We start from the raw sequence: 14,243 nt of genomic DNA, 5'->3' as shown, positions 1-14,243 counted from the left end.
AGCAAGAGGAGGTATGAGTGCGCCCACTGCCCTGCCCTCAGGGTCCACCCACCATCCCGCTCCGGGCCCTCAGGCTACCAGATGAGAAGCTAAACAACGCTGGAGGGCAGAGAAGGGGTTAGTGGCCCATTTCAGAGAGGACAAAACTGAGCCCCGGAGGCTGCAAGGTGAGGCGGGACAGGGAGGAGATGCCAGTGTCTTGCTGTGGCTTGGAGAGGCATGTGAGCACAGTGGGGGCAGGACAGAGGGGGAAGGGGGAAGGTGGCCCCATGGCTCCTGCCTTCCTTCTCCCTCCTCTTGCCCTTGATGGCGGCCCTTCTGCCAAGAAGCAGGGCCCGCCGTCTAGAAGGGCCTTGGCCTCCTTCCGAAAGGAGAGCACCGCTGTCCGGATGCCAGGATCCTCACCATTCTCCGCGGTGGATGCCCGAGGGATGGCCAGGGGCAGGAGGAAGGCGAGGAGGGACAGACACCAGGACAGAGCAGGAGCCGCCATCACATCCACAGGCGGGGGCTGGGGAAGGGAGCCCTGGAGGGAGGAAGAGGGGAGAGAGCGCCGTGAGCACCCACCCTGCCCCACGCAGGGTGTGCGGGTCCGCTCGCCACCACGCTGCCCGGTCCAGCCTCACGGCCTTTGCGCCTGCTGGTCCCTCTGCCCCACCCATGCGTAGCCCGTCAGAGTCAGGGACCCGCAGGTTGTCATTGCTGAAAGGGCTTCTAAGGAAGCCCAGCCCTTGTTCAAAATGGGGAAACCGAGGCCCAGGAAAGGGAAAGGTGTGCTCACGACCACCGGGGAGGCCAGCACAGCTGGGTTAGAGCCCACCCCCTCCCTCCCCGGCTGCCCCCTTAACCACACGGACACCACTTGTCGAGGCTCTGCTGAAACTTTAAATGCAGCAGCAAGAGCATTGGAAATACTCTCATTATCCCTGTTTTCAGATGAGGAAGCTGAGGAACAGAGACGTGAAGTCACCCAAGGCCGCCGGCTGATAAGAGGTGGACGCGGGCCTGAGTGAGGGCGGACTGCCCCATCCCAGGCAGGCCCCTCCTTAACTGCCCTGAGTCTACCCTCCCACCCCCTGAGCCAGTTCAGAGGATCCATAACTCATACCGTCACCTCATGACAATGCCCCGTGTGTGCTGAGTGCGCGTGCTTGCCAGGGGCCTGGTACACGGGCCCATCTCATCTCTGAGCCACTAGGGGCTTAGGGGCCGCTTATATCACCCCCTTACACAGACGAGGAAGCCAAGGCCCCACGTCATTAACCCGTCCAAGGTCACGTGCACAGAAGGGGCAGAGCTGGGATCCAATCCCCGCACCCCATCCGCAGGCCCGTTCTCTCACGCCGTTCCACCCTGCCCAGCCCCTGTCCCAGACCCTGGTCCCAGAGGTAAGGCCGACAGCCCCCCTGCACGGGGCGCACAGACCAGCTGCCGGCATCTGGCCTGATGCGGGAAGGAGCTCAGAGAGGTACCGATGGGCTCCTCCCTGCACGGCCCGCCGTCCCCCCTGAAGGGTGAGCTCCCCAGGGTGGGGTTGGTTGCTTCTTTCTTTGGAGCCTCCACATATTACAGGGCATGGGATTGGGACCCCAAAGAGTGCAGAGCCCAGCCAAAGGGCTCTCCCGGCAAGCCCCACTGCTCCCCTTAGTCGCTAGATCACGACCCGGGGCACAGGCGCCATCAGCCCCTGGAGGGTGTCAGCAGGCAGCCCGTGCCCGGGACAGGACCTGGCACAAAGCCCCAGGTGAGAGGAGGGGGGGCAAAGGCATGCGAGAGTGCAGGAAGCCAGTGTCCAACCACGGTGCCAGCAGGACAAGCCTGGCCGAGGAGAGGCACGGTCTGGATCCCCCACCCTCGCCGGAGGGTGCAGCGGCATACCAAGGGGGCAAAGGGCAGGGAGGAAGGACAGAGCCAGGACAGACAGGAGAGTGTGGGCGCCAGGGCAGGGGGCCTGCAGGGGGGCTGCGGGGGGGCTCCTAGCCGGCTCTGAGGCTTCGCCCTCCTGCAGAAGAGGAAACCGAGGCTCAGCTCAGAAACCTGCTCAAGATCACAGAGCGAGGAAGAGTCCCGGCCTCAGGGAGGACGAGGCAGACGCCGAGCCCGGGCTGCTCTGTCCAGGTTCTCACACATCCGCCCGCGCCCTTCACCGGCTCCCCGACTGACTCATGGGGCCACCAGCACCCTGCGAGGTGGGCGTCAGGTCGCCTGCTGGTAGATGCCAAGGCTGACGCAGAGCTGCCCAAGGGGCTGACCCCCACCCAGCTCATCTGATTCCAGTCAGAAGATGCTGATAATGATGGCGATGACGACAGGAGGATGAGGAAGAGGATGAGGAGGGTGACTAATACTCAGCCTCGGTGCCCGGCACTGCCGTGAGCACTTTGCAGATATGACCTCATTTACCCTCACGGCAGCGCTCTGAGCCGCTACTGTTATGACTCCTCTTCTCAGATGAGGAGACGGAGGCAGGGGGGCCAGTCTGGAAGCCTGTGGCCCCTGGATGGAACCCAGTGGGGACCAGAAGAGACTCCAAGGATGAGAGGCTTGGGGATGTGAGGCCCCGTGGGGGCTGGGAGAGGGCGAAGCAGGACCTCCGTACCCAGAGATGGATCCCATTGACCTCGTACCCTCTGACCCCCCCCCCCCACACACACATGGGGCTCACCTTGCTGTTTCCCTCTGGGGGGCATCTCCCCAGGAGGCATGGGATCCTGGTTGTGAGGGTAGGAAGGGCACCCCAGGGAAGGCTCTGTCCCCAGCAGCCCATCCCCACCGGACTCCACACACAGTTAAGGGCAGGGAGGCCTCAGCCCCGGGAGAAGAGAGAGAGAGCGTGCCCTCCAGGCAGCCCCATCTCCCCAACATTGCCTGGGGACACCACCAACCTGCCGGTTACACAGCCAAGGAAGGCACCCATCCGGACCCGAACCCGAGACCTCCCAGCACCCCCACTTCACAGACTCTCACCCCACAAGCCTCCTCAGCAGGGATCTATAGGGTGGGCTTTGCCAGTATGAGCCCCTTCCCCGTGACCTTTACTTCGAGCCCCCGCGGTCGGTGGCAGGGACCCCAAGGGAGCTACCGGTACCTGGGGACCGCCCCGGCCGAGCGAGGGCGAGGCGGCACCTCACCTGGCTGCGACATGGGGCTGCGGCGAGCTCTCTCCGCTGCTCTCGGCGGCTGAGACCACAGCCATCTCCCCAGGGCCAGGCTCCGGCTCTGGCGACTCAGATAGCAGACTGATGGGGCAGCGACTGAAATCCCAGGGCCAGCCCACTTCCTGCCAGAGGCTGGAGGGGCAAGGCCTGGGGGCCGGGGGGAGGGGGAGATCTGGCTGCTGAGAAAGCCTGAAACTCCTAAAGCACCTAAGGTGATAAGATCTTCCTCCTCCGCGGGGGCGGGGCTGGCAGGCGGGGTGCTGTGGCGGGCAGCACCCTCTTGCATAGACACACACCGTGCCACACACAGGAGCCCCTGCTTCCCCGCCTCCACCACCCCCACCCCATCCCACACAGCCCACCTCAAGCCTTTGACGCCCTCATCCGGTCACACACACCCCCGCCAACACCCAGGCCGCACACAAACATGTCCCTTAGGTGTCCCCTGCAATTCGCGCTCTCATCAAGCCCATCCCTCGGACACCCCCCTTTCCACTCGGCCTCCCGGCCCCTTACCCACGTTAGCATCCAGAGGTCACTCTGTTGGGGGGCTTTGTGGACCATTTGATGGCCACTTATTGAACATTCTAGAACCTTCCTTTTCCTCTCAAGTCATGGTTCTTCACCTTTTCCCCCCTCTATTTTTTTGGGGGGGGGATATGGACCCCTCTTTAGAAAAGTGCTCGTTGACTTCTGTGGGGTGTCACAGGCCCAGGGACCCTGGGAAGCTGTGTCCAGTGTCCTAAAGAGACAGCTCAGGCCCCGGCCAGCCGGGCAGCTCAGTTGGTTGGAGCATCGTCCCAATTTGCTAAGGTTACGGGTTCGATCCCCAGTCATGGCGCATACAAGACTCGACCAACGAAGGCACAAATAGCTGGAACAACACACTGATGCCCTCACTCTCTCTCAAATTAATGAATACAATAAAAATACATACATGTTAAAGAAGCAGCTCTACTCTCTCCCTTTCTCCTGAGTGTCATGGCCCTGCTCCTAAGCAGATGTCTCTTTCAAAGAAGGGACTAAGGGGAGCAGGAGGTGGACGGGGAGGGCAGGTCAGCAGCACATCTGTCTGCACAGACACAAGAAAGCGAATGAAAGGCTGGAGGGAGAATGAGGCCGACTCCCTCGGGCAGTGTGGCCGGGAAGACTGATTCACGCTGCTGGGAGCTCAGCGGTCCTGCCCTCCTGGGTGAAAGGAAGGGCTCACAGGTCCTGCGGGTGTGTCCGGAGGGCTAGCAATGCCTGACCGCAGGGAGCAGGCTGCAAAACAGGCCAGTTCCTCCCCCAGCCCCTCAGCAAGGCCTTCTGGCTGCCAGAGAGGGCGATCACACAGCCACCACACGGATGAGAAAACTGGCCAGCATGTATTTCTGGAAGCTTCTCAAGAGTCCAGGAACCCCAGTTCTCCTGGGGAAGAAAGCCAGGTGAGGGCGGGGTAGAAGGGCTGTTTCTCACTCTAGACCAGCGGTTCTCAACCTTCCTAATGCCGCGACCCTTTAATACAGTTCCTCATGTTGTGGTGACCCCCAATTTCATTGATACAAATTGAACATAATTAAAGCATAGTGATCAATCACAAAAACAATATGTAATTATATATGTGTTTTCCGATGGTCTTAGGAGACCCCTGTGAAAGGGTCGTTCGACCCCCCAAAGGGGTTGCGACCCACAGGTTGAGAACCGCGGCTCTAGACCCTTTTATACCGCATAACGCATTTCCTGCCCCAAAGTACATGAATTCGGTTAAAACTTAAAAACAGCCCTAGCCGATTTGGCTCAGTGGTTAGAGTGTCGGCCCGCAGACCGAAAGGTCACGGGTTTGATTCTTGGTCAAGAGCAGGTACTGGGTTGCAGGCTCAGTCCCTGGCCCGGGTCAGGGCATGTGTGGGAGGCAACGATGGATGTGTCCCTCTCACATCGATGTTTCTCTCTCTCTCTCCCCTTCTTCCCTCCCTTCCACTCTCTCTAAAAACTAATGGAAAAATAACCTCAGGTGAGGATTTAAAAAAAACCAAAAACTTAAAAACACAAATCAAGAGAAAAAAATTCATCCCCAGGCGAAGCCAAAAATCAGGAACCCAGCGTGTAATGAGCTCCCCCGCCAACAGGGTGTCCGCGGGAGGGGCTGGCCTGTCCGCGTGTGCTGCCCGAGGCTCGTCCCCTCCTCTGTCCCTTTCCTTCTTTCCTCCTTCCCTTCATCCAGCCAACATTTGCTGTGCAACCAGATGTCCAGCGGCCCAGCCGGGTGCAGAGGAGCCGCAGGTGACTGGCACAGCCCCGCCTCGGTGAGCAGCACGCAGCCACAGTAGAGCCAGGGGCGGGAAGGGAACAGCCAGAGGCCCTGATGGGGGCGGGGGTGGGGGTGTCACATGAGGCTGTTGCACTAAAGCCGGGAAGGGGACAGCCCCACACTCATCACCCCCCACTCAGCCCAGTGGGTCTTGCTTTGGCCAGGGGCTCAGGCCAGGACCTCTCACGGGGGCTACACGGAGCCTCGAGAACCTCGACACGGCACCGTCCTCCCATCCCCATCAGGACCTCGGCTGTGGGGCCACGTAGGAGGGGGCACGTCGGAGAGAAGGTATGTGTCCCACTCCCTGCTGGCCATCTGCTAGACTCCATCGCCCAGCCTCCCTTGCAGTTGATGGGGCCATGAACGGAGTCTGACCTGTGGGATGGGGAGGAAGTGATTTCGTTTCCTTCCAGGCCTGACACCCTCACCATTGATCCCCCCGACTCCCCATCTCCCAATCTCTCTGTCCCCCCCCGCCCCCCCTTCTCTTCGTCTCCCGCTTCCACCTCCCCGTCGAGAATCCACTGGAGCAATGTGAAGCCGGACAGTCCACACTGGATCAAAAATAGACGCCTATTGTGTGGGGCCTCTGAGGTGTGGAGGCGCAGCAGCTGGTGGCATCAACTGCCTGGGACAGAGGTGCCCAGCTGAGGGGTGAGAGGGCTGCCAGGCTCCGGCCCTGGCCCGGTGCTGAGCAGGTGCACAGAGAAGAGCGAGTGCTCCCCCTGTGGCAGCTGCCACCACCCCCTTTCCCCCCCCCCCCCAGGTCCTCAGTGGCCCCCTGACCGGCCTCCCTCCTTCCCCTCCCGACCCCTCCCCTCTGTTCTCCACTCAGCCACCAGAACAATCTTTCCCAAACCAACGCAGGCCATTTCACCACACCACACCCCACAAACCTTCCCGGGTTCCCGGTGCGTTTATAATAAAATCTACGCTCTTCGTCTTGGCCTCTGTGTCACCTCTGACCGCCTGCCGCTCGAGCTTGTTGAAGGTGAGCAGACACGCCCAGCTCTCCTGCCTGCTTTTCACACGCGGATCCCGCCCAGAGGGCTCTCACACAGCGGCCCCATCCTCCGCATTTTACAGGCAAGGAAACGGAGGCTCACAGGCATCCGGTCGGAATGCGACAGCCAGGACTAGAACTGGGGTCTGTTTGGCAGAGCATCAGGTCTCTCCAAGGTCCCGCAGAGGAATCCAGACGCTTCTCTGATGGCGGGGGCCTGACAGAGTCCACCCAGGCCTGCCCAGACTATTGTCTCAGGAGCTCGGGGCACGGGGGTTGGGGGTAGACACAGCCTCCTCCCTCCCAGCACCCGAACCACCAAGTGCATCTACCCTTCATTCCGTTACTATTTTTTTAAAATATATTTTTATTGATTTCAGAGAGGAAGGGAGAGGGAGAGAGAAACATCCATGATGAGAGAGAATCACTGATTGGCTGCCTCCTGCACACCCCCTACTTGGGGATCAAACCTGCAACCCAAGCACGTGCCCTTGACCTGAATCGAACCCATGACCCTCCAGTTAGAGGGCCAACCCCCTAACCCCTGAGCCAAACTGGCTAGGGCACCTTTATTCCTTTATCTGCCTCTCCCGCCTCCTCGCCACCTGCACCAGCCACCCCTTCTGTGTCCTTACAGCTCTTTTGTGCCCCAACTTCCCTGCACCCCAGCTTCTGTGGACACAGCCCCAGCCGCTCCACCGTCCCTGAACCCAGCCCCACCAGGGACCCCACTTTCATCAGTGTCTCGGGGACTTCTGGCTCCATGTCCCACCCTGACCATGACTTTTTCACTTGCCCATCACAGAGCTGCCTCTTCTGGGAGTCAAGCAGGCCACCCGACCCCCGTGCCCTCCTCAGCCCTGCACCTCCCTCCCCACCCCTTCCTCACACTGCAACTCCCGGGAGACATCGGGGTCCACGCCTCAGCCTCCGGATTCCTGCACCATCGTCTCCCAGGGACCCTCTGTCTGACTCCACAGCAGTGCCCGGGCCCAGCCCACACCGGAACCTTGTCATCAGTCTGACTTGTGCCAACCCAGACCCCTCAAACTGCCACCTCGCCCTCCTCCTGCTGCCACCCTCTTCCACCCACAGCAGTGTTCCAGGTAGGATGCGGTCCAGCTGTGGGTGTCAAGAGAGAAGATAACAGTGGCCTAAAATCAGAGAGGAGTTTTTCTCTCGTACATAAGAGAAGCCCAGAGGCAGGCAGTCCAGGGCTGGAGGGCCTTTATGATGTCATGGGGACGCTGAGCTAAATCTGTCTGGCAGTGAGAGCATCATCAATCAACCTCCTCTCCTTTTTCCTAGACCAGGAGGCTGCCCAAGCCCCATCCCTCACACTTGCATTTGTGCAGCTGGAAGGCGGAGGAAGGAGCAGAGAGAGGCGTGCCTCAGCCTCTGAAGGCCCCTTCCCCAAAGTCCCCACTGACACTTCTTACCTCCCATTAGCTATCTGGGCCACATGAGCGCCCAGCTACAAGGGAGGCTGAGAAACGGGCCTAGCCAGGAGTCTAGTGCACAGCCAGGGAGACAGGCTCAGAGGGACCGCTGTCCTCTGCCGTCGCAAAGACCCCCAGTGTCTCCCGGGCCACCACCCCTCCCCCTGCTCAGCCTGGATGGCAGCGTCTCACCCAGCAGACGCTCTCGCACGCACCCTCCTGCCTTGCACCCCACCCTCCCAGGCGATGACCTGCCTCCTCGAAAGCCAGCAGGTGGCTGAGTCCTCAGCTGAAGAACCCCCACCCCCCGCCCCCTGCACAGAGCCAGGCTTCGCTGCACCAGATACAGCTCCCGCCCTGGCCAGGTGGCCACACCACACAGGATTTGGCATCCAACCTGATTCATAGGTCAAAGCTCAACCACTGAGCCACACCAGCCGGGCGCCATCCACTCTTCATTGGACACCCCACCCCACAGTCCCCAAGCCAGACGGTGGCCGTCTTCCATGGCCCTTCCTCTCCCTCATCCCCAACCACCCCCTCCACCCCGCAGGCCATCACCCTCACCATCTCCACTTTGCGGAGGAGCCACCTCCACGCTGGCCTCCCGGGCTGCAGCCCTGAATACCTGTGTTCTTCCGTGTTCTTCCGTGTTCCTCCCTGAGCGGCTGGTTCATCGGCCTCTCCCACATCAGCACCCTGAGCATCTCGTGTGTCATGCAAACCATGCTGCTCGCGTAGAAAGCCAGTTCCCTGCCAGGACGGCTCAGGACCAGCTGTCTGCTCTCCCAGGGTCCAACCGGGTTTCGGCGACACAGGACTTCCAGCGCTAAAACCGGAAGTTAGTCACCCCCTTCCCACCCCACTCTTCCCAGGCTAACTCACCCCCCACTTTAAACCAGTCCTTCCACCCTAGCTGGTTTGGCTAAGTGGATAGAGCACCGGCCTGTGGACGGAAGGGTTCAGGGTTCGATTCTGGTCAAGGGCAGGTACTTAGGTTGCAGGACGGGGCCCTCGTTGGGGCACATGCAGGGGGCAACCAATCGGTGTGTCTCTCTCACACCAATGCTTCTCTGTCTCCCCCTCCCTCCCACTCTCTCTACAAATCAATGGCAAGAAAATCCTCTGGTGAGAATTAACAACAACAAGAACCAGTCCTTCCCGGATCGGCCCCCCAGACAGGTGGGACTCACGCACACACCTGGCATGGCATCTCCCCATGACCTGCTGTGCATGTGTCTACGTTAGTTCCTGAGAGCAGGACGTGCGCGATGCATCCGGCGCCTAGAAAATTCCGACGGACAGAGGGTGCCAAGATGCAGGGATGGAAGGAATAAAGGAAAAGAGAAAGAATCGAAGGCCCCAAAGCTCTTATACTCAAAAGCAGCGGTTTTCAACCCTTTTCATCTCGTGGCACATGTAAACTAGCTGCTAAAATTCCGTGGTACACCAAGAAGTGCCTTTTTTGTTTATCTAACAAAGAAATAGGTATAATTTGGATTCATTCACACCAGACAGTATTGTTATGTTGGCTGCTGTCATTTCTGTTTGACAATGTAAGGGAAAAGAGGTCAGTGCCCCTGACTAGATAGTCGGGTATTGCAGGTTTTAAAAACACCAATCGCTGCCTTCTAAGGTTTCCAGAAAAAGCTGAAACAGCACTGGGAATAATGTACTTGAAGTGTGGGCTGGTTTGCCACCAGAAGTGATCTGAGCGGGTTTGCCACCCTCGATTGACATCTCAGCACGCGCCTGAGATCCTGTACCACGACGCAGACCACCTGCGAGAAACACATGCCGGTGTAGGGATTCACACAGCAGCAAGACTGGCAGCAGCTAAATGTGCATCCCTGGCGCTGGCCGGTGTGGCTCAGTGGATAGAGCATCAGCCCGTGGACTGAAGGGGTCCTGGGTTCAATTCTAGTCAAGGGTACGTACCGGTTGCAGCTTGATCCCCAGCCCTGGCCGGGTGTCTGTGGGAGGCAACCAATCAATGTGTCTCTCACATCGATGCTTCTCTCTGTCTCTCCCTCTCCTTTCCACTCTCTCTAAAAATCAACAGAAAAATATCCTCGGGTAAGGATTAACTAAAAAATAAAAAAATAAAAGTCTAGACCTTAAAAAATAAGTAAGTAAATAAATAAATGTGCATCCATGGCGGACAGCTGGTAAGCAGATTAAATTAAGGATCATCCATGTGGTGATAAAAAACAAAACAAAAGGAGGGGCAGCTCTCCATTCGTGACATGGAACAACCCGGCATGGATGGCAGAGTGACAAAAGCCAAGTTCAGAACAGAGTGTGTGGTGCACCACCACCACCGCTCCTGCAGGAGTAAAGGGGGCAGGTGTGAGTGAGGGTGTGAATGTGAGGGGTGTGAGTGAGGGTGTGAATGTGAGGGGTGTGAAATGTGAGGGTGTGTGAGTGAGGGTGTGAATTTGAGGGTGTGTGAGAGTGAGGGGGTGTGAGTGAGGGTGTGAATGTGAGGGGTGTGAGTGAGGGTGCGAATGTGAGGGTGTGTGAGAGTGGGGGTGTGAACGTGAGAGGATGTGAGTGAGGGTGTGAATGTGAGAGGATGTGAGTGAGGGTGTGAATGTGAGGGGCTGTGAGTGAGGGTGTGAATGTGAGGGTGTGTGAGTGAGGGTGTGAATGTGAGGGGCTGTGCAGTGAGGGTGTGAATGTGAAGGGCTGTGAGTGAGGGTGTGAATGTGAGGGGTATGAGTGAGGGTGTGAATGTGAGGGGCTGTGCAGTGCGGGGGTGTTTGTGAGGGTGTGTGCATGAGTGAGACTGACTGTGTGTGTGGATGTGCCCAGTGCATTTGTACAATGTGTGTAAGGGTGAGTAGGTCTGAGTACGCAGGTGTGAGCGTGATGGGTGTGAAGGTGAGCTTCTTGTGTGAGGGTGTATGCATGTGTGAGGGAGGGTCTAGGTATGTGAGTCTGCAAAGGTGTGGGTGCATGTGTGCTGTATGTGCATGTGGGGGGTGAACATGCATGTGTGAGGGTGTGTATGGGAGCATGTCCATGAACTAGCATGTGTGTGCCCTGAGTAGCCCTGGAAGAACTCCCTCGAGAGAGGTTTTCCTCAGGGAGGGGAGCTGGAGGCGGGGGCAGCGTGGAATGGACGCTCCTGAACCAGCTCTGTTCTCTGTGAGCTTTGCCTCATGGAACACAGTGCCTCAGGGGACTACACACAGTGAGAACCAAAATCAAAATTAAAAATGCGGGACCCTTTGTGGGAGTCGGAGGGCCCTCGGGGCTCCCCAAACACCAGGCCTCTGAGCACCCCTGCTCATCTGCAGCCTCTCCAAGGAACCTAAAAACGTCCCCGGGTCACCGGGCCGGGGCCCAGGCAGCCCGGGAGGGAAACATTTTGTCCACAGTCACACGGATACCTAACCCCGTCCCCGTGTCCTCACGGCCCAGCCAGGGTCCTCTGGGGGGGCCAGTCAGGGCGGCTTCCCAGGCCTCCGCAGCGCCTGCCGCGTTTCCCCCGTCCTGTGGGAAGCAGGTAGAAAAGAATCTTTTAACTTTTTTATTCTTCAGCAGGTTTCACCAAGACCTGTGATGTTTCTCAGAAACAGTGGAGGTGTCACAGCGAGGAGAGACGTGTGATGTTTGCCAAGTGTCTGTGAGCAGTTCCTCTCTACCTGGCACTTAGACTTGCTTGCTGTTTTTCTCTTCGTATTTTTATTTTAAAATCAGACAGCATTTAAATGTCCCTCTGTGGTGCTTGTGTCTGGCTGTCACATGGCCTAACTCCAGTGTTCGGTTGGAGGAAAGAGGTAAATGAGATCAGAAACCCACACCCCCTCTACAATGACACCCCCAGTGAAGCCTGAATTCAGTGCCAGGGACCACGGACCCCCAGAGAACAGGGGCCCTGAGCCCCCTTATCAGTGACGATGCCAGCTTCAGGCAGTGGGTAGGTGCCAGGCGAGCCTGATCTGGGTACCGCCTGGCCCTGCGTCATAGAATGAGACCATAGAACTCCCCTTGGGCCCTGACTCTTGGCATCTGGGCAGGTCAGTCCCATCACCACTCAAGGGTCTCAGTCGGTGGGCCTGAGAGGAGGTGCAGCTGTATTTTGGCAGATCCTGAAACAGGCCACCAAGACCACGTCTCCTCCCCGGGATGAAGGGGCCAAAGTGAGCCAGAGGGAGGGGAGCTGAGCACAAGGGGGAAGCTTCGGAATGTGCCGGCCCGCGGCAGGGACGGTGTGAAGAGCCCCTTTGGCCGCACTCAGGGAAGCGTGGCGGCCTGGGCCCCGTCACTATTCCCCTGGCGCCTGCATTTGCAGCCCAAAGCCGTGGCCCTGTGCGCTCACACGGGTGCCCCACCACCTTTAAAGCAGGATTCCCTTGCCGTTGTTCCTCCTATGCTTTCACCAAGACCCGTGATGTTTGTGGGCACCACCCAAGGGCCACCCCAACTGCCCTGTGAAGACGTCGCGGGCCAATGGCATCTGGGGACAATCAGCCTCCCAACAGCAACGGCTGTCAGGGTTTGGGTGGGTCTGGGCAGGAATCGGAGTGTGGGCAGGCGGGCGGGCGGGACCAGGCACACCGGAGACTCCATCTACTGGAGAAGTGGCTCGATACTCCCAGAAAACCCTGAATTTTCAAGAAAAACAGAAAGCTGGATTTTTAAAAAGTGTGTCATTCTCTCACTGAAAATACTGGCCTTACATTTTCATGTAAACACACAGCAAAACACCGCCTTAGGCCCGTGGCCCCCAGTAGCAAGGAGGGAGCCCTTTCGGAGGGAGGGGCGAGCTGAGGGCCAGGGCGGAGGCAGGACGCTGGTCAGGGTGTTTCTTCTCCGGCGCTGGCCGGAGAGTTCTCTCACGCTGTGGTGGCACGGCGGCTTCGCAAACCTTTCCTGTGTGTGTGCTGTTTACTTCTTTAAAGGCTGTGTGTCCCAAGCAACAAGCAAAGCCTTGACTTTCCCAGCCTCCCTGGGAGCACGTGGCCAGGCTCACCCAATCAGAAGCCTCTGCTGCGGACCTGGGAACGAGGGAGCGATGCAGACAAGGAGGCAAAGAATTCTAGGAGGCTGGGGAGGGTTGGGGGGGCGGTGGGGGGGGAGCAGGGGCAGAACAGCCCATCTCAGGCCCTCACCCTCGGAGCCTGGTGTGCCAGGCCTGCCAGAGCTTCCCTTCAGAGGATCCTGGGTAAATTCCTTCCCCCATGAAAGCAGCCAGGCCGGGTGCTATGGTTTGCGGTTGAAATTCCCACCAGACACGGGTGCCTTTGCCCAGCGTGGAGCAACAGTCACCGAACACCCAGATTAAAGCCTGAGGTCATCTTTAGTTGCCAGCCCCCAGCCTACCCTTCAGCTCTGGGGCCCGGCCTGGGTGATGGGGAGGTGGGAACGGCGGAGAGGGGGGCCGGAGAGTGTGCCTGCCCCCCGCCTTCTCCCTGTGGGGGCCCTGGGAACAGGACAAGGCAGTCACGTGGGCCCTATCGCTGGTGTGAGCATCGGATCTTAGGTAAACCAGGAGGATCCGAGACGACGCCTTCTGCTGCCGGGCGTGCTCGGTAAAGGGGGTCACGGCCGAGTGTCGTCCTGGCTGGTGACGAGGCTGATGGCTGACTCCCCAGGTCTGGAGGCCCAGGCACGGGCTGGCTGACCTGGAATAGACTGAGGGCTGGCTTTCACTTTGATGCTGGTTCATCAAGAGACAAGCTGCCAGAGCGCAGCCCTCGCCGAGGCCCTCGTGTCGGTGGGTGGCTGGTTTCGCTTTCAGAGTGAGTTAGGCACGGCCCGGGCGCGTCCTCCCACCGCACAGCCGCACACCCACCGGGGCTCGTCTGAACCGGGTCAGCTTGCAGGCTGCTTACCGAATCCTGGCTCCTGGGGAGGGAAGGGCAGATCCCTCCCCGCTGCCTGGTGCAGAGTTCCTACCACAGGCCAGGGGTCCCGGGCAGGGGCAGGGGCAGGGCAGGGCCTGTGTGAACCTGCAGGGAGCCTGGCTGGTGATCCCTTCCCCCACTGGCCCTTTCCCCTCGAGATATCACGGGATTATGGGGGATTTAATGAACAATACTTTAACCTAGACAAACAACTGTGAATCACATTTCATGCTCATAGCGACCTCGCGACTTTTCCCAGAACTACAAGCCATCCTGGGGCAGAGCTCAGATGTCCTGGCTCCCAACATGCCCAGTGTTTTCCTGACATAACCTCTGAGTATTTTGATTATTCTTTCTGAGATATTCTCCTAGATGGTCCTGTTTAATGGGAATCTACCAAATATATCACATGATCTAGCAACAGATCTCAGGAGTACAAACCAGGAGACTGGGCTCGTGGGCTCCGGTCAGCCCTGCTATGTGACCATGTGA

General features: G+C 58.8%; 1 protein-coding gene across 1 annotated transcript in view; it reads right to left on the bottom strand.

Annotated features, from left to right (window-relative positions):
• IL2RB (interleukin 2 receptor subunit beta) overlaps positions 1-3,211 on the bottom strand; it is a gene marked incomplete at its 3' end in the record, with an annotated part of 12,015 nt that extends 8,804 nt beyond the window's left edge. Inside the window, 2 exon segments of the mRNA XM_014448857.2 lie at positions 399-526; positions 3,132-3,211. Of these exon segments, the coding sequence (XP_014304343.1) occupies positions 399-493 (95 nt within the window).
• Positions 3,212-14,243: the final 11,032 nt, after the last annotated feature.

The sequence above is a fragment of the Myotis lucifugus genome, unplaced genomic scaffold (assembly GCF_000147115.1).
Source record: "Myotis lucifugus unplaced genomic scaffold, Myoluc2.0 scaffold_941, whole genome shotgun sequence".
In the NCBI taxonomy this organism is placed as follows: Eukaryota; Metazoa; Chordata; class Mammalia; order Chiroptera; family Vespertilionidae; genus Myotis; species Myotis lucifugus.
This window is presented reverse-complemented; position numbering and strand designations above follow the sequence as displayed.